The 24,340-nt window shown below is 35.5% G+C and overlaps 6 protein-coding genes across 6 annotated transcripts in view; 4 read left to right on the forward strand and 2 right to left on the reverse strand.

Moving 5' to 3' along the window:
* Positions 1-4,006, forward strand: part of LOC105462622 (PAX3- and PAX7-binding protein 1) — a 7,046-nt gene extending 3,040 nt beyond the window's left edge. Inside the window, exons 6-16 of the mRNA XM_011709333.1 lie at positions 142-224; positions 335-534; positions 628-817; positions 1,657-1,780; positions 1,922-2,110; positions 2,202-2,401; positions 2,479-2,629; positions 2,883-3,078; positions 3,164-3,362; positions 3,477-3,595; positions 3,701-4,006. Coding sequence (XP_011707635.1) covers positions 142-224; positions 335-534; positions 628-817; positions 1,657-1,780; positions 1,922-2,110; positions 2,202-2,401; positions 2,479-2,629; positions 2,883-3,078; positions 3,164-3,362; positions 3,477-3,595; positions 3,701-3,752 — 1,703 coding nt within the window. The 3' untranslated portion in view covers positions 3,753-4,006. The remainder of the gene's footprint in view (positions 1-141; positions 225-334; positions 535-627; positions 818-1,656; positions 1,781-1,921; positions 2,111-2,201; positions 2,402-2,478; positions 2,630-2,882; positions 3,079-3,163; positions 3,363-3,476; positions 3,596-3,700) is intronic.
* Positions 4,007-4,663: 657 nt separating this feature from the next.
* LOC105462624 lies at positions 4,664-12,423 on the forward strand. Its single transcript, XM_011709336.1, has 22 exons — positions 4,664-4,748; positions 4,998-5,236; positions 5,374-5,619; positions 5,729-5,887; positions 5,965-6,107; positions 6,189-6,336; positions 6,525-6,709; positions 6,788-7,107; positions 7,195-7,370; positions 7,474-7,691; positions 7,942-8,158; positions 8,260-8,461; positions 8,528-8,744; positions 8,905-9,059; positions 9,201-9,343; positions 9,469-9,602; positions 10,019-10,145; positions 10,299-10,481; positions 10,556-10,885; positions 10,958-11,213; positions 11,333-11,612; positions 11,794-12,423. The coding sequence occupies exons 1-22, from the start codon at positions 4,736-4,738 to the stop codon at positions 11,969-11,971; spliced, it is 4,269 nt and encodes a 1,422-aa protein (XP_011707638.1). The 5' UTR covers positions 4,664-4,735; the 3' UTR covers positions 11,972-12,423.
* On the reverse strand, positions 12,101-16,328 carry LOC105462623 (sprT-like domain-containing protein Spartan). The gene is made up of 5 exons (XM_011709334.1): positions 15,784-16,328; positions 15,497-15,648; positions 15,192-15,300; positions 14,983-15,102; positions 12,101-14,413 (listed from the first exon to the last, which is right to left on the reverse strand). The coding sequence occupies exons 1-5, from the start codon at positions 15,880-15,882 to the stop codon at positions 12,920-12,922; spliced, it is 1,974 nt and encodes a 657-aa protein (XP_011707636.1). The 5' UTR covers positions 15,883-16,328; the 3' UTR covers positions 12,101-12,919.
* Positions 16,329-16,753: 425 nt separating this feature from the next.
* LOC105462625 (tRNA pseudouridine synthase-like 1) lies at positions 16,754-19,226 on the forward strand. Its single transcript, XM_011709337.1, has 6 exons — positions 16,754-17,147; positions 17,747-17,875; positions 18,105-18,239; positions 18,324-18,470; positions 18,531-18,762; positions 18,832-19,226. The coding sequence occupies exons 1-6, from the start codon at positions 17,101-17,103 to the stop codon at positions 19,108-19,110; spliced, it is 969 nt and encodes a 322-aa protein (XP_011707639.1). The 5' UTR covers positions 16,754-17,100; the 3' UTR covers positions 19,111-19,226.
* A 46-nt stretch (positions 19,227-19,272) lies between these two features.
* LOC105462626 (dual specificity protein phosphatase 19) lies at positions 19,273-20,385 on the forward strand. The gene has a single exon (XM_011709338.1). The coding sequence runs from the start codon at positions 19,298-19,300 to the stop codon at positions 19,886-19,888; it is 591 nt and encodes a 196-aa protein (XP_011707640.1). The 5' UTR covers positions 19,273-19,297; the 3' UTR covers positions 19,889-20,385.
* A 768-nt stretch (positions 20,386-21,153) lies between these two features.
* LOC105462627 (vigilin) overlaps positions 21,154-24,340 on the reverse strand; it is a 9,933-nt gene continuing 6,746 nt past the window's right edge. Inside the window, exons 19-23 of the mRNA XM_011709339.1 lie at positions 23,907-24,035; positions 23,717-23,827; positions 23,330-23,527; positions 22,909-23,127; positions 21,154-22,822 (exon numbers count right to left, since the gene is read on the reverse strand). Coding sequence (XP_011707641.1) covers positions 22,568-22,822; positions 22,909-23,127; positions 23,330-23,527; positions 23,717-23,827; positions 23,907-24,035 — 912 coding nt within the window. The 3' untranslated portion in view covers positions 21,154-22,567. The remainder of the gene's footprint in view (positions 22,823-22,908; positions 23,128-23,329; positions 23,528-23,716; positions 23,828-23,906; positions 24,036-24,340) is intronic.

Raw genomic sequence — 24,340 nt, forward strand, 5'->3', positions numbered from 1 at the left:
ATATATATATATATATATATATTATATACTGTTTATTATGAATATATTATATATATATATATATATATATATGTAATTACAGTTAAACTTTAAAGCATTTAATGAAAGATAACAAAATTTAGAACATATGTTTTAATTTAGTTTCAGATAATGAAAGTGAACATGAGAATGAAGAAGAGGAGTGGGAAGCTCAACAAATACGAAAAGGTGTAACCGGTGCTCAGGTAAAAGAGTAATTTATTAATATATTTTATTTTTATTAAACCAAGATTTAAAATGAGACAAAAAAAATATATAAAACAATGTTGAATACCTTGAATCTTTCGATCCATAGATTGCGGCAGCACAACAGGATTCTATGTTGCAACAACAATACACAATGGGTATGAATGTTAATCAGATGATCGGGTCTGGTGTACCCTTGGAAATGGTATTAATGCCTGCACCGCCACCACCACCGTCCATTCAACCACCAGATCCAACAAAAATCGTACCTGTTACTCCACAAGAAGTCGTGAACAAGATGCGCGCAAGGTTTTTACATTTGTCCAAACATATCTTGGGCTTTATATACAATAGAAAATTCAATGGTAGCCAATTAATACAAATGCACACTGTTATTTAAAGGTTGGACAACTTGAAAGAGGTACATAGACGACATCAGCAAGATCAGGATCGTTTAGACAGAGAATTAGAGCAAACCATGAAAGAGTTGGACGAAAGTAAAGTTCGCACGCCGCATTACGCACAACGCTTCAAATATTACCAAGAGTTGCGTGGGTATGTCACTGACTTGGTAGAGTGTCTTGATGAGAAGGTGGGTTGATACGCTGTCACGTTTCATTTATGTGCACTGGGTTTTATCGTACAGTATGTGGCTGAAAAGTTCTCCAGTCCCAGTAAAGTACCAACGACTTTAATAAATTCTTGTCTTAAATTTCGATATACGAATTCATATACGAAGTCCGACTGTAAAGGTATTGATTAAATTATTGAAAATTGAATTATTTGACGTAATGATCAAATTATCATGTTTTCGAATATTATAATGACGTTTTATTACTTATAAATGCTTATACATAAATGTAAAATATGGAAGAAAAGAATATGTTATTTTTGACATTATAACTTGATAGCAATGAAGGCCCAGAAGCCTTAAAACTACAAAAAAAGATTCAAGGTATACTACCTAAAAAAAAAAGAATATTTGTTATTCTTTTAATTTATCAAGAGTTTTGAAATAAAATAGAGTGACAAAATCTTTTCAATTAATGGGTTCAACTATTTATAAAATAAAAAGAATATGTGCATATGTAGCACATATACATGTTTCCATTGCCGGGGGTCATTATCTTCTCTGTATTATATGTTATTTTTACACATATTTCATAAAGATAAATATCATACAAGATGATTAATAAATTGATTTGACTGTGGTAAGTAAATTGATGTCTAATCTATTTATTTTTAATGTGTAAACAGTATTGTGTTTACGTAAAAAAATTTTCTAATTTGTGAAGCTACCACAATTAACAGACAAATTAATGCTTTCTGAAGCATTGTTGTTATCACAAAGACATTGCATTTAAATATCATCAATTTTAATTAATAGAATATGTTCATTGAATCAAATTAAATGTATAATTTTTTTGTTAGCTACCCTCGATCGTCGATTTGGAGCAACGCTGGTTAAATCTGTATGGCGAACGTTCGACCGAACTGATGGAACGGAGACGGCAAGATACGAGGGATCAGGCGGAAGAAATAACTACCGCGACAAGTCAGTACATTTCCAATCAGTGTACATATATAACTGATAAAACTTAGTATTTTGGCAACGCTTGATAACCTTACGCCCCGAAGATTTCATCGAAAGATTTCGCAACGCATTCTAGATTCGTTTTTTTTTTTCGTCTTGCAGGAGGTCAAGCCATGAGAAGAGGACCGGAAGTAGAAGTACACGTACGACGAGCTACAGAGAGAGAAGGTAGAAGAGCCCGTCGCAGAAGAGCAAGAGAATTAGCTTCAAATATGCCAAAACACATTGATGGCATGTCTAGCGATGATGAAGTCACCGAGCAACAAAATCTTGTATTTAAGCAAGCGAAAGGTGACAGTCGATTTTACATTTCTTGAAATTTCATATTTCTTTTTACCATATAATTTTTCTGATTACATAACATATTTCTATTTTATTACAGATGAAATCGATAATAATTGTAAAGATATATTTTCTGACGTTAGGGAGGAATATTGTACATTACGCGATATTCTCTCCAAATTCGAATCTTGGAGAGAAACGGACATGGACGCTTACACGGAAGCTTATGTATCATTGTGTTTACCTAAAATTATTTCGCCCATTATCAGATTACAACTAGTTACTTGGAATCCAATTATGGTACTTATTACACTCTTTCCGGCAGTAAAAGGACGTTAGTAACACTTTTAATTAATGTCTAATTATTACTTTTACAGGAAAGCGCTGATCTAGAGAGGACGAAATGGTATAATACGTTGCTTCTGTACGCTTTAGACAGTCAAGAGACAGAGGAGTCGTTGAAACGAGATCCAGATGTTAGATTAATACCATCCGCGATTGAAAAAATTGTGATACCAAAATTGACATGTAAGAATTGATATAAGGATTATCTTCCGTAAAGGCCATCACACGTACAAACATTTTAATCGTAATCATAAAGTCGTAAGCATATTCACCAATCACAGTCAAACATTCTAAAACGTAAGATCGCAATTTTGATCATGATTGCTTACGGTCTTATGTTTACGATTAAAATTTTTGTACGTGTGATGGCCTTAATACTATATAAAACTGCAGTAAAAATGAAATAATTATATATATTTAATGTTAATATTTTTAGCTATTATCGAAAAAATATGGGATCCAATGTCAACATCCCAGACGTTACGTCTCGTAGGGACTATAAATCGATTGATAAAGGAATATCCTAATTTGAACGACACCAGTAAACAATTGGAAACTCTATTCAACGCTATTTTAGATAAAATTAAGGCGGCTATCGAAAATGACGTTTTCATACCTATCTTTCCAAAACAGTCAGTATACATATAATTAAGTTGATATCTCGCATATAATTACATTATTCTTTCGCTGCTCCTAACACAAGTTTTAACATTTCAGAGTTTGGGACACAAAACACCAATTCTTTCAAAGACAATTTGCAATGGCTGTCAAATTATTGCGCAATTTATTAAGTTGGCAAGGTCTCCTTGGGGATGTACAGTTAAAAAATTTAGCGCTAGGCTCGCTTTTGAATCGTTATTTACTTGCTGGATTACGAGTTTCTTGCCCAACTGACGCTTTATTCAAAGCAAACATGGTATGTTTTATATTAAAATATAATAAATGTATTACATCGAAATGAAAAGAGATATTTTTAGCACTTTAATTTTGTTCTGTTGCAACCAATAAAATGTTTATCAATGTTTATTAGATTATGAGCACGCTGCCAAGAGCATGGCTGCAAGGAGAAACGATCGAACATCTCAAAATGTTTGCCACACTTATTCAACAACTTAGCGAGCAGTTGGATCAGGCAAACCCTGCACACAAGTAAGTATCTATTAATAAATATTAGCCGCGATCGGTGAAACGTTCTTTCATATTGTGAATCGTGCAAGCCATATGAATTTATAAAATGAAATTTACGTGTTGCAGTGAAGCCTGGGAGTACGCCAAGTCCATCCTGAAAATAATCAAGCCCTTATAATGTGTTGATCATTATATACATGTGTCAGTAATATCAAATTTCATGCTTTTAGTACCAATATGCTTGTTGATAGGTTTTATACATATAACATATGATAGAATTCTGTACATGATGCATCACAGTAAATTGTCAAATGTGTAATATATAAAGGTACAATTTTGTATAGTAATAAATTAAAGAACCTGAGACAACACACAACACGATATACTTCCCGATTGTACATAAGTGAAAAATAAATCTGTAAATAGTGTATTATGTTCGAGCCTTGCCTTTAAAAAAATTATAGCTATTACGATAATTGCTAAAAATATTAAAATCATACAATAAGATATTTTTCATATATCATAATAACATATTTTATGATATGTAATTTGACCAAATTTATAATACATTCGATATATTACGAATTAATAAACGCATGTTTTTCTATTTTTTTCTGAAACTAATAAAACATTTATATATCAATATAAAATCATTAGAAATTCTTTCACCTTTTACTCACGATAGCAATAACAAAATAACTGAAAAAATAAAATCGAAAAGAATCTTATACATATATTCTAAATGTCTTTTATATAATCTTTCAGAAAAATATTGTTATATTTTAGATATGTTTTTGAGGGCCTCGTTACCCGAAGTCGTACGTTATAAGATATTAATTTTTACCATGCAAAACTGAAAAATTGATTGTTTTTCTGCACATGCTTCGATCTTCGATGTATAACAAACACTATACGTAAATTAAAATGTGTACATATTTTATATGCTTGTGAAAAAAAGGGTCAGCGATAATATAATATACGTGCGATATCCATATGATTGAAGATAATGCGCTGAGAGCATAATTTCTGTATATATACATCCGCGCGGCTAACCGTGTTTGTACCCGTGGGTCACAATGATAAGAACTGGTAAGAGTGGTAAGGGTCATTCCTTGACTTGTGTGAACTCAGTTTGCTTTCGCCGAGCTACGATCGCACATCATGAAGTTCACAGGTACGCACATATATTAAAAAATAAGACGATTATATTGTCGCAAACGAAATATTGCAATTATCTTAATAACATTATACTGATAATAAGAAAAATGCCAGTCTGCATTCTCGTCTGTTTTAACAAATAAAGATTGTAAGACCTTGTAAAGATTTTCAATAATTGTGAAAATATGCGAAGAAATGAAAAAGACTGAAAAACGATGAGTCCAATGTACAAGAATAACATAAGGAAAGTCTTTCTTTCTCTCAGATTCCAGTTTGGTACCTAGCGCGAGGCTAGCGCAAGGAATAGGAAGAACACTATTCGTATTATTATTTCTAAGCGCTGAGAGTATCGCGCAAAATTTGTTCAAATCTGGAAAAGAATACACATATTCTTACAACGTTACGTCGAGCACTGGTGTGTTGATGCCTTCCAACGCAGCTTCCTCGTGGTATCTTAATGGAAAACTCGTAATTCAGGCGGAAGATGATTATGTCACAGTACAGGTGTTTTTAAAATTGCTATAATTTTCTTTATTTCTCTTATTTTAATTTTTTTTCTCACCATAAGAATCACACGCAGTACATGATTTCTTAATACTATTTAATTTTATTATAATCTGCTGTCTCATGTTTCTTATCAGTTGCAATCATTGAAGACGAGCATGCATAATGGAAATGTAAAGGAGGTAGTAGAAGATATCGATATCTACGATGACGCTTTAGAACTTTTGAAACCTTTCCGTTTATCGTACAACAAAGGACTCATCGAGAATTTCAGCACCGAGGCTGAGCCTGCGTGGACGACGAACATAAAACGGAGCATAGCTGGAATTTTGCAATTGGATCTTCTTAATTTGGAAAAGAAGGTCGCGTTTCAGTCTAGCGAAGTAAGTGACAAGCATTTGGAGAGACACGCGCGAATGAATTAATATACATATTGGATAAGAACGTTTTGGAAGGCATTACGATGCACAGAAATTATAATGTAATTCGCAGATAAACCATTACGGAAAGTGTGATATCGATTACGTCGTAAATCCGGAAGGCGACGGTCAGCGTTTGATAAGGAAATCGTTAGATCCTCGGACGTGTACTGGGCATCCAGGTCGCTACTGGTCGAACGTTCCTAAAGTACAATGCACTGACGAGGATCAAGTACGTTGCGCCGCTGACAATCTAACTATTATTTAATTGATATATATTTTATCGAATTATGCTATGTTATAACTTAGAATCCCATCTTGAAAAGTAGCGAGAGAATATATCAATTGAAGACCGACGGATTCGTCAACGATATCATCTCCGTCAATGCATCCGGAGGTATCTACGTGCAACCTTTTCAAAGCATGGGAGAGGCGCACTATCATTTCGTTCGGTATGTTTTACAGACGTTACACTCGTGTTATTTTATTTCGAAATGAATATAAGTGTATAAGAATTGCTCTATCCTGCACAGACAAACTATTGAGTTATCCTCAGTGAAGGACATAACGAACAAGATAGTTACAAATAATTTACAAACTACGGCGCTTCAACACGAGCTACCAGAATCAGATCTCACACAGGGCAGAGGCACACCGGATAAAAATTTTGTTTTAAAATCTGTAAGTTTATATCACTTCTAATCTTCTTTTGGCTGTCTTGCTATTCTAATTAAATTATATATCTAATTTTATATCTAAAATAATTTTAATAATCTAATTTAAACATATTCCAATTAAAATAATTATATCTAATTACAGTAAAACATATTAGAGAAAATCTAATTAAATTCTCATCAACTTTGTTGTAGATAAGTCGTTTATTAGATCGTTTAAGCCACAGGCTCGAAAATCCTGGCTTGGACACCGAAATCAATAATCTGCACAACACAACGATATCCGTGCTTTTATATTATCTCGATATGTTAGATCGGGTCGATCTAGAAAAGGCCTACGCTCGCATCTCGGGAACTAGTTATAAAGAGGAAACGATTCGGTATAATTTATTTATACGTTAATTATCCCTTCTTATCCCGCTTTCAGGATAAATTATATTTCTGTGCTTTTGCAACAGAAACATGTTCCTCGAGGCGCTGCCGCAAGTCGGAAGCAGCGAATCTGCGCTTTTCATATTGGATCTTATTCAGAGCAGCAAGGTGGCCGACGTATCCGCGATTCAGTTACTCATGCGGCTACCGTTTCACATAAGAAAGCCCGACGTTCAACTCCTGGCCAGCCTCCAGCCGCTTCTCACGCTGCCGAGCGCGATCAGCGCGGAGGTGCAAAATACCGCGATTCTCACTTACGGAACGTTAATATACAAAACTTGCCTGGTGCACTGCCCGTACGAGACGTTGGACGATTACATACGCCTGTATCTCGACAAATTTACCGGTATATGTAACAATTTGTATCACGTATATCTGTTTTACGTTGCAATTTATGTCGTTCGCATAGGACTGCTCGATCCATATGTTGCAGAATCCACCCGATACGAGCAGAAGGTGATCTGGCTGGAAGGTCTGGCGAACATACAGCTGGGTAGAGTCATTGAGTTCTTAGAGCCCATAGCTAGCGGCAACAATGCTGAATCGCGGAATTTTCGAGCACTCGCGGCTTGGGCCTCCATTCCCACTGCGCCACTGAGGCCCGACGTTGTAAGCCTATAGAACTTTCGAGTACTTCCGTGTAGATTTTACACAGTGCTTTTGACGTCACGTCTCACGTTGAAACTACACGTAATAATTTTATATTTTGCAGATTTATCCTGTGTACTGGCCGATCTTGCTCAACAGAACCGAGCATTTGGAAATGAGGGTCGCCGCATTAACGTTGCTTATTGTCTCCAGCCCCACGCCGAGCAGATTGATATCTCTGTATTGGTACATGCAAAACGAGCCCAGTCAACACTTGTATAATTATTTTTATACGATGCTAAAATCTATGGAACGCACCACCTACCCCTGTTATAGACGCATGTAAATACGCGTATAAATTTACTAGAGCGAAAGAACAGTAGCAATATTAATCGAATGTTAATTTTTATCGTTACGTATTTATTCTATCTCATTTAATTCGCTATCTTATTCAATTTATGCTTGAACGATATTGACATTGTTTTTCCATTTATTAAACAAAAATTTTTTATTAGTTCATCTAACATTAATAATTTATTTAACATATATTTCTACGTGTTTTCTAATCCTTATAATTGCTGGATATTTACAGAGGCAGAATCGCGGCTCAATTCAGTCGCGTTCTTCGGGTACCGAATAATGAGTATCTGATTACTGGTAATTACTTGGTCGACTATCAAGATTCCTTGAGACGATTCGGCGCTATGTTGCACGGCATTATCGTAGCCAACCCTTCTACAAATATTCCTGAAGTAATATACGTGACTTTAAATAATTACGCTAGTGGAGTGCACTTTAATCATGTGTCTGTAAGTAAAATGGTTTCCAAAGCGAGGATATCTTTTTGGCTACTGATGGATTTAATTACTATTTTTGTTTTTGTTTTTTTTTTTTTTTGGTGCGACATTAGTTGTATATCAAAGCGGAAGGTATTTTTCACTCATTAGCGACTTCCTTCGAAAATCCGACGAACATAAAAGATATTCTGAAGGAATTCAAATTGGACGAGCGCAGGCAAGGCCCTGTGCATTTGGAAGTAATTGCGCGAATTCAGGAAAAGACAGTGCTGTGCGTTCACTGGAATGAAACAAACATAGTTGAGGGATTGAAGTGTAAGTTCGTAATTCATTAATCGCGAGTGTCGCAATGCTACGTCATTTGCATATTTAATTTTCTAGACTTGTCCTCTTTGTCGGACAACCTATACCAAACGTATTATAACATGGAGTTTCACATTAATCAACAACGTATAAATGTGCCGTTGTCGTTAGAATCGGTGCAAGTGACCGATTTCGGTACGAATGTTAGACTCGCGATGACGGGAACGTCCTTGTTTTCAATGAGAGGCAATTTCACACGCGACTTTCCCGGACGAAGTAATCATATTATTTTGCGGTAAGATTATATTTCGCATATTCATATGCGTACGGTGTACAATTTACCTCGTACATCAATTGCACGTGTTTACTCGCGCGTAATATTTATTTACGGAAATAATTAATGTTTCGTAAATGTATTTTTAGATTTATTTATATATTCGAGATATATTTTTTAGCACATCTGTTCACGGCATTGAAACGATAGAGAATTATAATCCGCTGGTCGATTTGTGGCATAGCGCTGAAAGAGTTCAGTCGCTGCACGGATATTTTCCTATTAACGTCACACTTGGATTAGACGAACGGCCGTTTATTTCATACGACACTCTAGGTATCAATCTAATTTTGTTAACAGACTACGGGCGATACTTGTAAACAATTTTTTTTATTTAGTAAAATTTCACATATTTAAAAAAATGTCGTGAGTATCCTATTCAATCTTAACTTTTTGCGTTCTAAACTCCCGTTGCAGGCTACCTTAAGACGGGAATTACAGTACACGCTAAAACGCTCACGAGCATTAGAGGTGCCAATGTTCGATCGAAGTTGGATCGAATTTGTCGTTCGTGCTCTGTATCGCACACAGTTGTAAAGTCACCGTCCTCTAATCCGCAGGTAATTATTATTCCGGATGTGTATAGAGTCTCTTTTCCTATTTTTAAATTTATATCAATTAATTTATATAATTATATATAAATGAATATACAAAAATAATTTTTTTTTTTCCCTCTATTATATAGACGGTGAATATTCTTGACGTTGGACTTCCCGAATTAGATGGTCGGCTACAAGTAAAGATATTCGATTGCGAAAGCATGATATCGCATGAAACATTAATTAATGATATTTGGTCCTCTCATCGAAGCAATTATCAGTAAGATTTATTTTTATTCATATTTATCTGTTTCACAATATAAGCAGAAAAATAATTGAAAAAATAAAAGTGATAAAAATATAAATTTTTTTATGTAAGGCTTTAATTTCGAAAAAATCAATTTTGAAATTTCATCTGATGATAAAAATTGAAAAGGTATTCAGACGCGTGTATCTGATTGCCTTTTCACTCAATAAATTTTGTTATAGACTGTTCATGTTTATGAACATACAATTGATTTTTATATTTGTCTTACTGATTCATTTTTACTTTCAGCGTAAGCTCTCGAGTTTTATTATCCTATGGCTAGGATACAGCAGTGTATATTAATATACACATGTTTTTATCACTATTATGTAATATACTGCGAAATATATAAATCTTAAATCAATTATCGATTTTTCTGAAAATTACAGAACGTGGCCAAGTATAAAATTTGCCTTAATCGGACTGCACTTCTTGGATTACTTTACTTACGTACCACCAAAGGGTAGCTGCGGATTAACTGCTTATATCGAGGCACTCAAGTCTGGACCATCACAGGTGAGACATATAATTGTACAGTAAAAATAAAAAAGAAGGAGCTGTGTCCACGATTACAAAAAGAGAGACCGCCATCAAGTACATTTTGTACGCTTATGTATATTATTACAATATTTATTAAATTCATTATATTGAGTGTTTTTTTTTTGTTAGACGAGATTGGAATACCTGAAGAGTGAAAATCGTCATATTTTATCTTTGACACACCACGACCTGCAGTCCTCACAAGTTCTTCATCAATGGAATCTAGCTGCATTATACGAAACCACTAGCTGGTTATCGGATACGATTAAATTGAAAGCAACCAAGATTGTGCCTGGTGAACGCATACTTAAGGTAAACTTCGAAGTTCCACATCAAGTCCACAATAACGCTGAATGTAACCGAAATTGATTTATTGATTGATTTAGTTATGCGTAGAGGCCGAAAGACACGTGCCGTGGCCATGGGAGATTTTGAGTAACGAACCGAGTGACTCATCTCGCATTAAGTTAAATATCGTTTGGGGGCTGTCCGATAACGCGAAGGGGAAATGCAGCGGATCTTCCATATCGATGAACTTAATTGGCGAAGTTAGCAGCAAGCAGCTCGAGGAAAGTAAAAGGACGAGCTGGCCTTACGGCGAGTGCAAAAAAGAATCTGCGGGCAAGAGAGTCGTTCCTTACACGAATTCTTGTTACGAAGTATCGAAAGAATTGTCGACCTTGCGAAGATACAAGATCTCTGCACAATATGAAAACGTAAGTTTGAAAGATCTCGTAAAACTTCACACGCTAATAACATAATAATTAGACCTGTAATAAAAACAACAGCTACCAGAGAGTTTGTCGAAGCTGGTCTGGAAAATGCACGCCTTATATGATCTTATTGGTGGAAACAGCAGTGCTGCAAGAAAATCCAACGAGCTTGCGATAACCGCGATTTTTCCGAAGGACTCAAATGTCGGCGAATTGCAACTTAACGGGGACAAAGTTGCGATCGAATACAATTCGCATTACATCGATCTTTTTTTGACACGGACGAGAATTCACAAGTACATGGAAATACCTGTATTCAGAATGTTTTCCAGTACGTAATGTCACGCCAATCATCTTTAAAATAAGTTGCTCTAGTATTGATGAATATCTCATATGCGACGATATTTTACGATTCGAAATGTTATTCGATGTTTTTTTTTTTTAATTCAGGCGCGTGTATTATAACGTCAGATTCCATAAAATCGGCGTACAACACGGTTTACAGCTTTGCTAAAAATAGCGAAGTGATATTACTCGGACAATGTTACGACGAAAATCCTAGACTCGCGTTAACGGCGTCCAACGGTGTGTACGGGATCAACGTCAATTTAACCGACGAATCAGGAACTACATGGATTACGGCTGGCAAGGACAGAGGAACCCTATACAACGCTACGTCACACATACAATTGCAATCTCATTACGCATTTCATACACTAGGAACTAAAAAGTAAGTAGAGAAAAGTAGCACTTGAATTAATTAAATGAAAAGCTCAAAGCAGATTCATTAATATATAAAGTCTATTTTAAGTGGACAATTGTACATTTAAAATGGATCTTTCGTATTATCGATTTATATCACTCTTGCTGTTTGAATGTAAAACAAAAGAAAATTTTTCAATTGTGTGCAGGATTAAAATGGGCGACAAGACAATCAATATTTTGCTACCTAATATTTTTCTGTATATACACTGGACGCAGGAACAGGTTCTACTCTTTTTCCCCAACCACGTGCTAGAATTTAGTTGTGGAATATGCACACTCGACCATCCCAACGTCGACAGATTGTATGAAAAAATTAATAATTAATTTACCCTAATTTACTCTGTAAAAGATGTATATATAATAATGCAAATAATGCACATATTAATGATATCGCAAGATAACAATTTTATATTCATTTTTAATATACGCTTTAATGTGTATATCTGATAAATAGTACAGTACAAAAAAGGTATCTATATAATTACATAATTAGAGCTCGGATTTTCGGCTCGTATTTTTTGTTGATCAATCAAATGATATCTGAAATTTCCTTATTATGCATCAATCAGTCAAATGATTAATAATCTAACTGCCAATGAGCCAAATGCCGAATGATGTAAGCCGAACATCTGAACGATTCGTTACATAATCATTCTATTATATTCTATTGTTTTTTTTCCGTAATAAAATACAAACATTAGGAAATAATAAGCAGCTGTATTAGTTTTAAGTGACTAAATGATTAAAGCTCTAGATTTTAACTGATTATAGCCTTAGATATTGTTTACTATTTATTAAAAAATAACGCTAAGAATTTTATGTAACGATTTTCTAGATAAATAATCTAGCTCTTTGTTAACCAGTTTTAATCGTTAAAAAAACTTATACTATGTGAAATTATATATACGTGATGTTTTTTTCTTTTTACATGTAGATTACACAAGCGTTAATTACACTTCGGCATGTAAATTGTGCCTTTTATCGTAATGCAGGTTTCGTCGTGGTGTACCTCAAATTTCTTTATAATACGTGACAAGTAATATACAAACATCATTTTTAATTGCATATTTATTTCCTAATAATTTTCTCATTTTATTTTTTTTTTACATTTTACCTTTGTCTCGTATAAAATCGCGATATCGAAAAAAAAAATGAAAATTACATATGAAAAGATATTTATTACGATACTTATTTAGATAAAAAAAAAATGCCGTTTCGTTATCCATAAAATAGTTCATTCGTTCACGTCGTTCTTTTCGTTCACAAGATCACTTATTCATTTTTAAGGCACATATCTAAATGCTGGTTCATAAGATTTTCCGATATTACCTCCATACATACTGGACAGGGATATTTGTTTTCCGCAGAATTATTTTCTACAGCAAGATCATCATTACCGTCCTCATTATCCTCTATTACCATCGTGTCGTCATTAAAGAGGCCTCCAATGCATTCCTCGAGATGTTCATTTAATGACATTTCCGGTGCGATCTGTGCGTTGCAAACTAAACACTTGTGTTCACGTTCCGCATCCTTTTTACTAGTACTAGGTTGTGCTTCCGGGTCCTCAGTCAATGCAGAATCATCCAAATCGGAGTTGAAGGAACTGTCTATAGACCAGATTACACCGTCATCGAATGATTTGCGAGAGGTGGAGGGAATGGCAGCTTTACGGGCTGTATCTGCTTCCACTAGACACTCATCGAGATGCTGATTGATATCCGTGTCCGGCATCATTCTACCGCAAACAGGACAAGTGACGTATTCACTTGAATCGTCTACCTTTAAGCGCTTATTAGGACCCACGTCAGCATCGACATTCTGCTCCACCACCGGCGGGGAGAACGTTCGAATAGGCAGCATTAACTCCTCATTGTTATTATTATTATTGATATTATTATTGATCTCGTCGATCAACGATGAATTGTCGTTCATTAGGCATGAGTCTATGTGGCTGTATATGTTTTGTGAAGTCATGGGTGCATTACATGCGGGACAGTGTACGAAATTATTTCTCGGTTGACTTAGATTTAGGGCTGGATTATCGGCAGCGGATCTCTGCCCCCCCGCCGCTGCCGATGACGATTTCGCGATTGCCTTTCTCCTGAACGATTCGTACAAACGGCTCTGATCGACGTCGAATTTGGTGAGGAGATTACTCCGACCACTATTACTGCCCCCCAGAACACCGGAACAAGAAAACGCGGGGTTCTTGGAAAGATTCTTCGCATCGTCCTTTTGCGCGTTCTCGCTCGGCCCACTAATAACCCAGCCATGCACGTTGTTACTATCGCTGCCGAGCTTCTTAATGCTCTGCGATAAATCTTGACTATCTTTCCCAGAAGTGCGAGATGAATTCGCCTCATGGCCTTTACTCGTGCTAGGCTTATCGTTATCCGTACATATCTTGGAGGCGTTACTACTAGGGCTATTAAGGGCTTTCGAAGACGTGGGTACGTATAGAATTTTATTTTTTGGAAGCCAATCGGTTATGCTTCGATTCGTTTTGCTGTCCTTTGATATCGGTTTTGATCTGTCGGTGCTTTGCTTTGAACGCGATTTGAAATTCTCCGGCTCTTTGATCTTTACAAATTGACCGTTGCAATTTTGCTTATGCTCATGCCACCAGAAGTCCGTCGGACCGGGTGCACGATTCATACTTCGTCGAACCATTCCGAAAAATGGCGGCTTATGTTGGCAGGGTCCGTTACATTTCCACCAATGCTGTCTATACAGCTTCACTTCGTCGTGAAAGTTGTGATAAATCTGTACCCGTTTGAGCATAAAGAAAAGAATCTTGTTATTACGTAATAAGAAATTTTTCAAGATTAAAACTGAATAAAATTATTACAAATTCACGAACAAGATCATTTTCAAGAATTTTTCTTTTAAAAAATCTAACGTAAAGAAATAAAATGATCTTGTTGTTACGTAATAAGAAAGTTAAGATTGAAAACAAATAAAATTATTACAAATTCAACAAGATTATTTTCAAGAATTTTTCTTTTCAAAAATCTATTTAAGTCAGGTCAAACCCAGTTCGTATTTGGATATTGATATTCTTTGTACAAAAAATCCAGATTATTCAAAGGATTCTCCAATATCCAATTTTTGCAAAAATTTTAGACTTCATGACAATATAAATTTTTCTTTTCGTAAACATAAAAACGCTTAAAAAATTAATTAAATATGAAAAATATTGAATTTTCTTTCAATTATAATCAACAGCTTTAAGGGCTATCTGTGTACAATACCAATTATTTCTGGAGTAGTCACATATTACACTGTTCAACAGTATACTCTAAAATATCAGGAGTAAAAGTTTATTCGCTCACCGTTATATTGGTCCCTGCTTCTCTATTTATCCTATGCATGTGTTTGCAGAAAATCGGTCCGTGACCATCGCGATCTCGATCGTTATTTGTTAAGAATAAATACGCATGGATCATCTCGTGCTGCACAATAAAAAAAAATACTATCAATACACGACAATCTGCATCCTATATACAATTATACTTCTATATTTATTTATCATGAAATTTACCAATAAGGTTTCTACTAGATCCTTCCTTGGTCTGAGCTTGAGTAGTGGTGCACTGAGTGATATCACACATTGTTTATTACGATCGCGGAAGGAACAAATTCCAGCAGCACTGAAAGCAATTGCATATTATGCATAAGCAACAGTTAAAATAACAATATCCCGGGTGCGTTCGGGAAGACATAATGCTGGCGCTTGTGTCATTCTATCTGTTCATTAGTTATAAAGCAAGGATGGCACAAGTAGCGCTAATAGCGTCTCTCCAAACACAGTTCCCGTATACCCGTAAGATCGCGAGAAATGCTTACCATTTCATTCGGTTACTCCACTTGACCTCGACGGAAGATAAACTATTCCAGAAGAATCGTCTGTCGAACTGCACGAACATCGTATGGATGTTAGGAGTAGGATCGATCAATTCCAGCTCTTGATCGACCAATGACAATCGTATGTAATTATTCTATAAAAAAAAAAAACAATTTTCTTCCACACAACGCACGTACGCAAATAACATACCCGAAGGCCGAAGCGAATTTTTTTCCTCGAGATACGACAATCGGGACGTTCTCCGTCGAAGGAAAAACAAAATAAATACCTGATTCGTGCCAACTGCGTTTTCTGTCACGCCTAAACAATTCAACTTTTCGTGCATCTCGTACGCCATGCGAAAGTCTTGCGCCTCTCGCGATGTCATTATCCCCTCACAAGACCGCCCCACGTCCTTCGCACCGCCGAAGGAAAAAAATCCGGACGCTTCTCGAAAATTCCAAGCGCTTCGAAACGTAACGTTATCTTAACCCTCCGGCTCGAAGTGTATCAGGTGAAACTAAAGAGGAAAATGTTCTTGCATATTCCACAGAGCATGTCACGGGGCCGCGTGTTGCAATTTATATCCATTTAAGTCTGGGACAAGTTTAGGCGTCTCGCAAACAACGAACGGGCGATTCAAAATCGGTCGTGCGTTGAATTCTGTACACTCTCTAATACAATCACTCACAACAGTCACAACAAGGAGACGAAATGAACGGTTTTCTAGCGTGTCAAAAAATCAAAACCTTTGGAAAGTACCGTTAGATGGCCAAAATTCTAGATCCTAGATTTCGGTCGGATTGAACCCCTTCGCGCATGCGCGAACCTTCTAGTTCCTGGTTCCAGCCCCAGGTTCGTTTGTCTCGCTTACACCAGAGAGGATCCTCTCTGCTTACACTTTCCGTACCCGAATTTTGCAGAGCGTCGATGTTATCGACTTTTGATATACAAATTTGCGATTATTATTATTATTATTATTATTATTATTTGAATGATACATTATTAAAATCATGATTTTTATTATATAAATTATTATATAAATAAAATTTTATTATATAAATTATATAAATTATTATATTAATTTATTATATAAATTATATAATAAAAATTTATTATATAAATAATATTATTAATAAGTATGAATATTTATTATAATGCTATAATATATTATACATATTGCCGCAAAAATATTTTCTTTTCAACTGTTTTACCAAGGTAAAAGAGTAGAAGTAATGGAACGAAGGAAAGTGCAGTTTTGTGGTTCGCAACTTCACTGTTCGCACGTGGCGTCCGTGGTGATTGTCGCTTGTCGCGGTTATAAAACCCGTGAGTCGTAAGATCGCCGCTAATTGTTTATGCGTTTGAATTTACGTAACTTGTATGAGTAATTGACAGCGATCGAATTGTTAATTTTGATAAAATGCTAACGGGGAAGCTGTTCGACGAGAATTTGGAACCCAGCTTATTTTAATCCGTGTATATTCGTCACAAAGTGAGGTTATAAGGATTGTCGATTTTCGCTAGAATTGTACGACTTTCCGCTATTTGTGTACATACGATAATATATTGTTCTTCTCGCTTGCGCGTGTAAGAGACAAAAATTATGGTACGATATTTGCTTAAGTTTTCGTACATTGGTACACATTACAGGTATAAAGTATTTATATCTTAATATGAGCGTGTATATAAGTACATTCGAGTACGACGTTCACGAGCGTATCTCGTCGGTTTTGCATTTAGAATCTCTGTAATATTTTTCTTTTTAAAATTAATAATAGAATAGGGCAAGGAGCCAGGCTGGATATTCGTGCTAACAAAGTGTATTAATCAAAATTAATTACATGCGGTAATTTACATCCAAACGATCGTTTCGACTTCAAGCCCTCCTCAGGGATTTCTTAACGTGTCTCATATTCTTCTGCTACATAAAAATGAGAATTTCTTAAATTTGTCGCATTAATCCAACGAAATTTTATGACACTCATTTTTATGTCATAGAAGAATGTGACGCGTTAAGAAATTGTAAAAGACCACTGAGGAGGGCTTGATGTCAAGCCGAAACGATTGTTTGATTATAAATTACCGTGTGTAATTAATTTTGATTAATATACTTTGTTAGCATAAATATTCAGCTTGGCTCCTTGCCCTGTTCTATTAATTCTAAATTTTAATTATCGGAGCCTGAATCACTTATTGTTTTTGAATTTTGCTTCTTATTATGACATAACATTCACATTTTTTTTTTAAAGGGGTTTACAGAGGCAGACGGCTGACAACTTTATACGGGATACGGATTCCATCCAGGGCGCTTTAGAAACTGCTCTACGAACCGTCTTGCCGAAGACTCTAATTAGCCCGTCTCTGTGTCTTTCCAGCAGGTATATTTTTTTCTATGTTTTATATTGCTTTTGTGCAGTCTTTCTATTGTTAAAGATATTGTTTTATATGTTTATGATTATCCATATATGTATATACAGAAATTAAGTATATTAAAAACATGCAATAAAATTATATGTACATATAATTTTATTGCAAATTTTTTTATATGTTTGCCAAAAAGATTAAATTATTCTCATCAATCTCTCATACACGTGTATGTTTTTGTAGGACAGATGCTGGAGTTCATGCCTTAGGCAACACTGCTCATGTAGAGCTCGAAAACAAATACAACACACTATATGATTCGTCGGTTGTAAAGAAATACGTTAATCGTTATTTTGCCAAATGTTGTCACACCATTAGGTAATTCCTAAAAACACATTTATCTTAATGTTAATACATCTATTATTCAGTGCGTTTATTAAAACTGTGTGATGTTTTTCACAGGTTACTAGATTGTATACCTGTCACGAATGATTTTCACTCAAGATATTCATGTAAATCCCGAACGTATTTGTACAGATTTATGGTACCTAAGGTATGTGAAGAGCAACGGATATCCCTTCCTGAAGCGACGCATACTTACCATTTAAGGTAATTATGCAAAGAAGTAAAAATTAATGTAGCCTTTTTTTATGACCACATATCTTTCAGGTCATACGATTTCGACATAGATAGAGCGAAACGTGGTACACAATTGTTTATGGGAACAAAAGACTTTACTACGTTTAGCTCGAAAGTTACGGATCGAAAAATTCAGTATGTACGCGCCTTACAGGCTTTTACGTTGGAAGAGGCGCAGCCTTTAATGCCTTTCGATCCACTGTCCAAAAATTTTACGTACTGGCACTTCACGTGCAAGGCACGAGCCTTCTTGTACAATCAGGTAAAATTTTACTTTATTCACAGATAATACATTTGTATGTGAAGAAATTACAAGTGCTGCTCTGCGCAGGTCAGACGAATGGTCGGTGCTCTAATCGCGCTAGGACAGGGAAAGATAACGGAGAAGGATATCACTGTAATGTTACAAGTTCCCTCCCATCATAACTGGAATAATCGTATTACGCCTGTACCACCGAACGGCTTGCATCTACTGAACGTAGAATATGATCCAGATGAATTAACACGTTGCACTATATCGAAGGAGCAAGCGGAGAAACCAGAATCGGAGGAGCAAACACGGAAACGGCGGTGGGAAGAGCGAAAACAAGGACTGCGATTGAAGGAATAGAAGAAAAATATATGTTTAAAAGACTATTAATTGCAACAGTTGTGAAAGATAATATTCTATGTACATAAAATAGTATCTATCATACGATAGATATTAATAAAATTAGCATACAGAAATTTTTTTTAACGAAATTTTTGTACTTGACATCGAATGCGAATATTTAATATAAATATTTATTAATTTCTGCATGATGGATTTACGAGATCTTATCGCGAAAAAGAGATCGTCATTGAAATCGTGTAAAACGGTGATAACGGATCCGCTCGGCAACAAATACGAAGTTGAACGTGGTCAAGTGAAGGAACTAGAGAAAAGTCTGCCGTTCGTAATAGATGAGAAACCTGATTTGCAGGTCGCCAATATAATACCGGGATTGTATCTCAGCTCGCAAGATCCGGTGGTTTGCAATGATATTTTAAAAGAATACGGAATACGACATATTTTGAGTATAGGTGTCAACATCTCTGAGAAATATGATGATATTCAGTATCACACCTGTGACTTGTTAGACTTGCCGGAATCGAATATACTACCATCGGTAAACAAATGCGTCGACATCATACACGCGAATCGTAAGGAGAACATTCTTGTGCATTGTAACGCTGGAGTTTCTCGGTCTCCCAGTATCGTAATCGCTTATTTAATCATTATTATGAAATTATCGTACGATGAAGCTTACAATACGGTGAAAAGCGCGAGAAGTTGTATCAGGCCTAATGACGGATTCGTGAAACAATTACGTGGTATCGAAAATACAAAGTTTCTTTACGAATTATAATGTTTCAACGTATGAAAATTTTTATGAGTACTTGTACTACGTCGATAAATTATTTATCAGTAATTCTGGCATGTGTTTCATAATTAGAGACAATTTTATTGTACGTATATATTTGCGCGCGTAATTTTGTGTTATTTTTGGAACTGAGATCGAAAGGCTGGAGAAGAATGTGTGCACACAGGAAATGGATAAATAGATCAATGAATGTAGTATATTGTTACAATATAATCCATGTGTTATAACGTTATTTACTTATGTGTACAGAGAATATTGTTTCATGTAATTACAATATATTTTATTATAACTCATTAGAAAATTATATTCATGCACAGCATCTATGAAATTCTTAGCCAAAACTAAGCATATTAAAATTTACTAATTCTGGCTCTTCCTTACATTTACCATGCATTGGAGATGACACATAGGTCGCCGTACCAAGTAGATTTATAAAAATTACTGTAAATCTAAAAAATATAAGTGAATTTCTGTATACATGATAATCCTATTATTTCATTCACATAATAGTAGTGTATCAATGTACCGACATTGGTACCTATTACCTCTCTCTCTCTCTCTCTCTCTTTCTCTCTTTCTCTCTCTCTCTCTTCTATTACATATTACATATTGTATAGAATAATTATTATCAATATCCATATATGTGTTTACATGTGATGTGTATATATACAGGCTGTCTTAAAATCATCAGATGATACTTTACAGACAGGTAAAATACATTGCTTGATATATTTTATCCATCGAAAATATCGAAGCGCCGATAGTCTCAAAATGACGAGCCGTTAAAAAAGCGTTTTCTTTTCGCAAGCAAGATTTGAAAAATACGAAACAGCCTGTAAGAAAATCTCGATTCGGAATTATTAGCTGCTACATTGAATTCATGAGTGAAATCTCTAAGAGTATCATCCAGTGATTTTCAGATATCCCGGAAAAATACAATATATATATATATAAATATATATATATTTATATATATATGATTGTATTTTTTTTATTTATATGTATATTTATATCTATTATTCACATTCCTCCAACAATTGAAATGAGCTGTCTCGAAGAAAATAGACAAGGCACTTGAACTGAATATCCTTTTCTTAGCTAGTTGGCCTCATAAATAGTAGAATGCAAAGACTTGCACATCAAACGGTGTACAAAATGGTAAAGAAGAACAAATAAATAAAGCCGGCTATCGAAAGGAATTCGTGTATCGTTCACTATTCATAACATCATTCAACAGATTTTTTTTTTAATTTGACCATTCTCTGCAGAGTGCCAGATTTCATGTATATCTTAATGAGTAAGCGGCGCGGAATCAAGGCCTTCTAAACATTATGTTCCTTGAACATACAATATTGATTGTTTACAATGATTAAAAATAGCATAATTCATTATTATGATGTTACAGATACAAGAAAATGATCTCTATTTACTTGCAGAACAATGCACAAACGCGACAAATGGCATAAAACACATTTTCCTGTTTCTATAGAGCATCAAAAATTTCATTCACGAAGATTATATTGATTTCAATCTCCGATTATAAACTTGTTATTTGGATCTTACAATTATTGATAAGTATGTATCGACGCATTCGATGCGTCGACATTAAAAATCGCGGAGATGTAAGTCGAGTTGGTAGTCAACTAATTAATGTAATAAAAAAAAATGCGTAATCCCTAAGGAACAAATTTTTTCCTTAGAAAGCCCCTACATTTTCTCTTTTGATTCGTGAAAATTTTACAATACAAATTTCAACAATCGTGATGTAGTTTAGAAAACCACTTTCACTTGAGTGGCACAAAACAACGAGAAAATGTGATATATGTACAAAAAAAAGATATAAATAAATTAACAAATTATTATGCTAAGATCAACGAAAAAACGTATGACTGTTACGCAGTCTTACGCGATACAAAGATTATCTGTGAAATTAATATAATACACGAATAAATCGGCCAGCTTCCGCGGGAAAAGGCTGATGTACACAAAAATATTTGTTTCCTAATCGTAGAATTGCATTCACAGACAAATTGCGTTTCCGTAGGGTAGAAAATACCACAGAATGCTGCTTTGCAATTTCTGTGGACTCAGCCCCCTCCCGCGGAACGCTGACCCGATTATTTCCCACGAAGCCACAGTCTTAAGTACAACATATCTGTACCTGGAAAGCATATCATATTAAAAATGAAAGCCACGAGATTGAATCGTGCACGTGGACGTACGTACGCGTGTGTGTGTGTACGTCCGATACTGGACCGAGTGACATGGGCGACGGACTCGGGACAACATGCATTACAGTTACAGATACATAGGACATCGGTATTATGAATTGTAAATATAAACATCGCGTCGTCGAACGTTGTGTGTAGTAAATCAGTGTCAGAGTCCAATAGAACGGCCAGGTCGTATGCAGCAACAACGTCAGTAATGGAACAGGGAACCACCCAACACAAGTGCATATGCAAGTGTATGAATTGTGTTTCGTGTACGTGAATGTGTGTGTATATATATATATGTGTGTGTTACGTGTACATGCGTTTACGCTCATATGTAGTGTTTTATATACCGTTTGTCAGAGGAAAGTTTTACCTTATATCATTAGCTTATTAGGTTCCATCGATTTTTTTTTCCTTAGTTTGAATGTTTTTTTTGGGGATTTATATTTTAACGCTTAATTCCCCAAGGGCCGTCCGGAGTTGCAACGGGTACGTGAGAGTAACCTGCGAACTGCGGAAATTCTTCCACGCTGGCGGTATTCGGCGCGCTCTGAGGCTGCTGCTGCTGCTGCTGTTGCTGCTCCCACGGTCCTCCCTTCACGATGAAGCCGGAATCATTATCGTTGCCACCGAGGCTACTGCCGTCGTCGCGTTGAGGCGAGCGCAAACTCTCACGATACTCATTGTCTCTCACATCCTGCAACTGTCATTTACATTTTTTTTTGTCAGTCACAGCTGTAGAATGATTTCCACTTACATTACGAACGGTTTTAAGCGAACGTCACTTACGTATTCCTCCTCCAGATTCAGCAAACGCTCCCTCGCATCGTTCACGTTCTCTTCCGCTCCCAAAATCATTACGATATTGGGATCAGCATCGGTTTTCCTCGGAAACTTTATGTCGACTTTAAATTCATCCATTATTTTGCGGATGTTTCGACCTTTCGCACCGATCAAACGCGAATGAACTGCGGCATCTATAGTCACTTCCTCTTTCGTCAAACCGTTCTAAAGTGAACAAGAAAAAACATAATATATCGAAACGCGCGATTGTATTAAATATAATCCTTAGTAATAAAGTATTTCCATTGAGGGAACTATTATTCAATTGGATTAAAAATAAACTGTAGTATTTTGTTTCAATAGGAATTATAGGGATGGATGTCCATTAAAGCACGACGGAAGAAAAATGTTATACAAACTGACTCACCAATTCGTTGACGATCTTCATGATATCATCCCGCGCACTGTTTGCATTCTTCTCATATCCCGTTATTGTAATAATATGTTCCTCGGGATCACCCTTGCGCGGGAAGATAATTTGAACGTCGTGATCACTACGTATTTTCGTGATCACCGCTCCTTTTCGCCCAATAATTTTTGGGTGATATTCCGGATCAACTTCAATCTAATTGAATAAATTACATATACACATATATACTTTATGTACATATATACATTAACGAAATAAAATTTGATGTTATATTTTCTTTAGAAATATTCTTTAAAAATTTTCTTTAAAAATATTCGACCACAAGTCATCTTTTTTTTTCAAAATTAAACTTTAAATTATTGGAAAATTAATCATGCAACTTACCTTTAGTTCAAAAGATTTTAACTCTCGATCCTTTCGTTCGGCTTTCAAAGCCTCGCACTTCTCAAGGATAGCTTCCTTGGCACTTTGAACGCAGGACGGTGTTCCAGAAATCTAAGAAATTGATAAGGTAAGTACGTGAGACAAATATTTGTAACAACTTTGACAGTCAATGTGTAACAAAGGAAATTACTTTAATATAATCCAACTTTTCCTCCGCTGGGGAAAGCATGATGTGTACATCATGTGTATTCATTAATTCGCGTACATCTTTACCCTTCTGGCCAATTATCGAACGGTGGAAATCGAACGGGACATCAACCTAAATGTAAAGGAAAAAAATCTTGCTTAAGACTAGTTTGATAACTGCGAAACCAGATCGGTATACGCAAGCCCATTCATGCAAAAGTGGTAATCTGCCCTTCAACCTTTCCATCCCTTCTCATCCATCCACGTTTCGCACAAACTAATAAACCTCTTATACCTTTAAAAATCTATATTTTTACTTCCTATTCCTGCCACGTTTCAAAACAACAGCTTCCTCTGATATCTCTTTCTTTTTTCCCTTTCACTATCTTTCCCCTTTCTCTTCCTTCTCTTTTTCCGCACCCAGCCTCTTCCCCCCCC

The sequence above is a fragment of the Wasmannia auropunctata genome, unplaced genomic scaffold, assembly GCF_000956235.1.
Source record: "Wasmannia auropunctata unplaced genomic scaffold, wasmannia.A_1.0 LD336095.1, whole genome shotgun sequence".
NCBI classification, from domain to species: domain Eukaryota; kingdom Metazoa; phylum Arthropoda; class Insecta; order Hymenoptera; family Formicidae; genus Wasmannia; species Wasmannia auropunctata.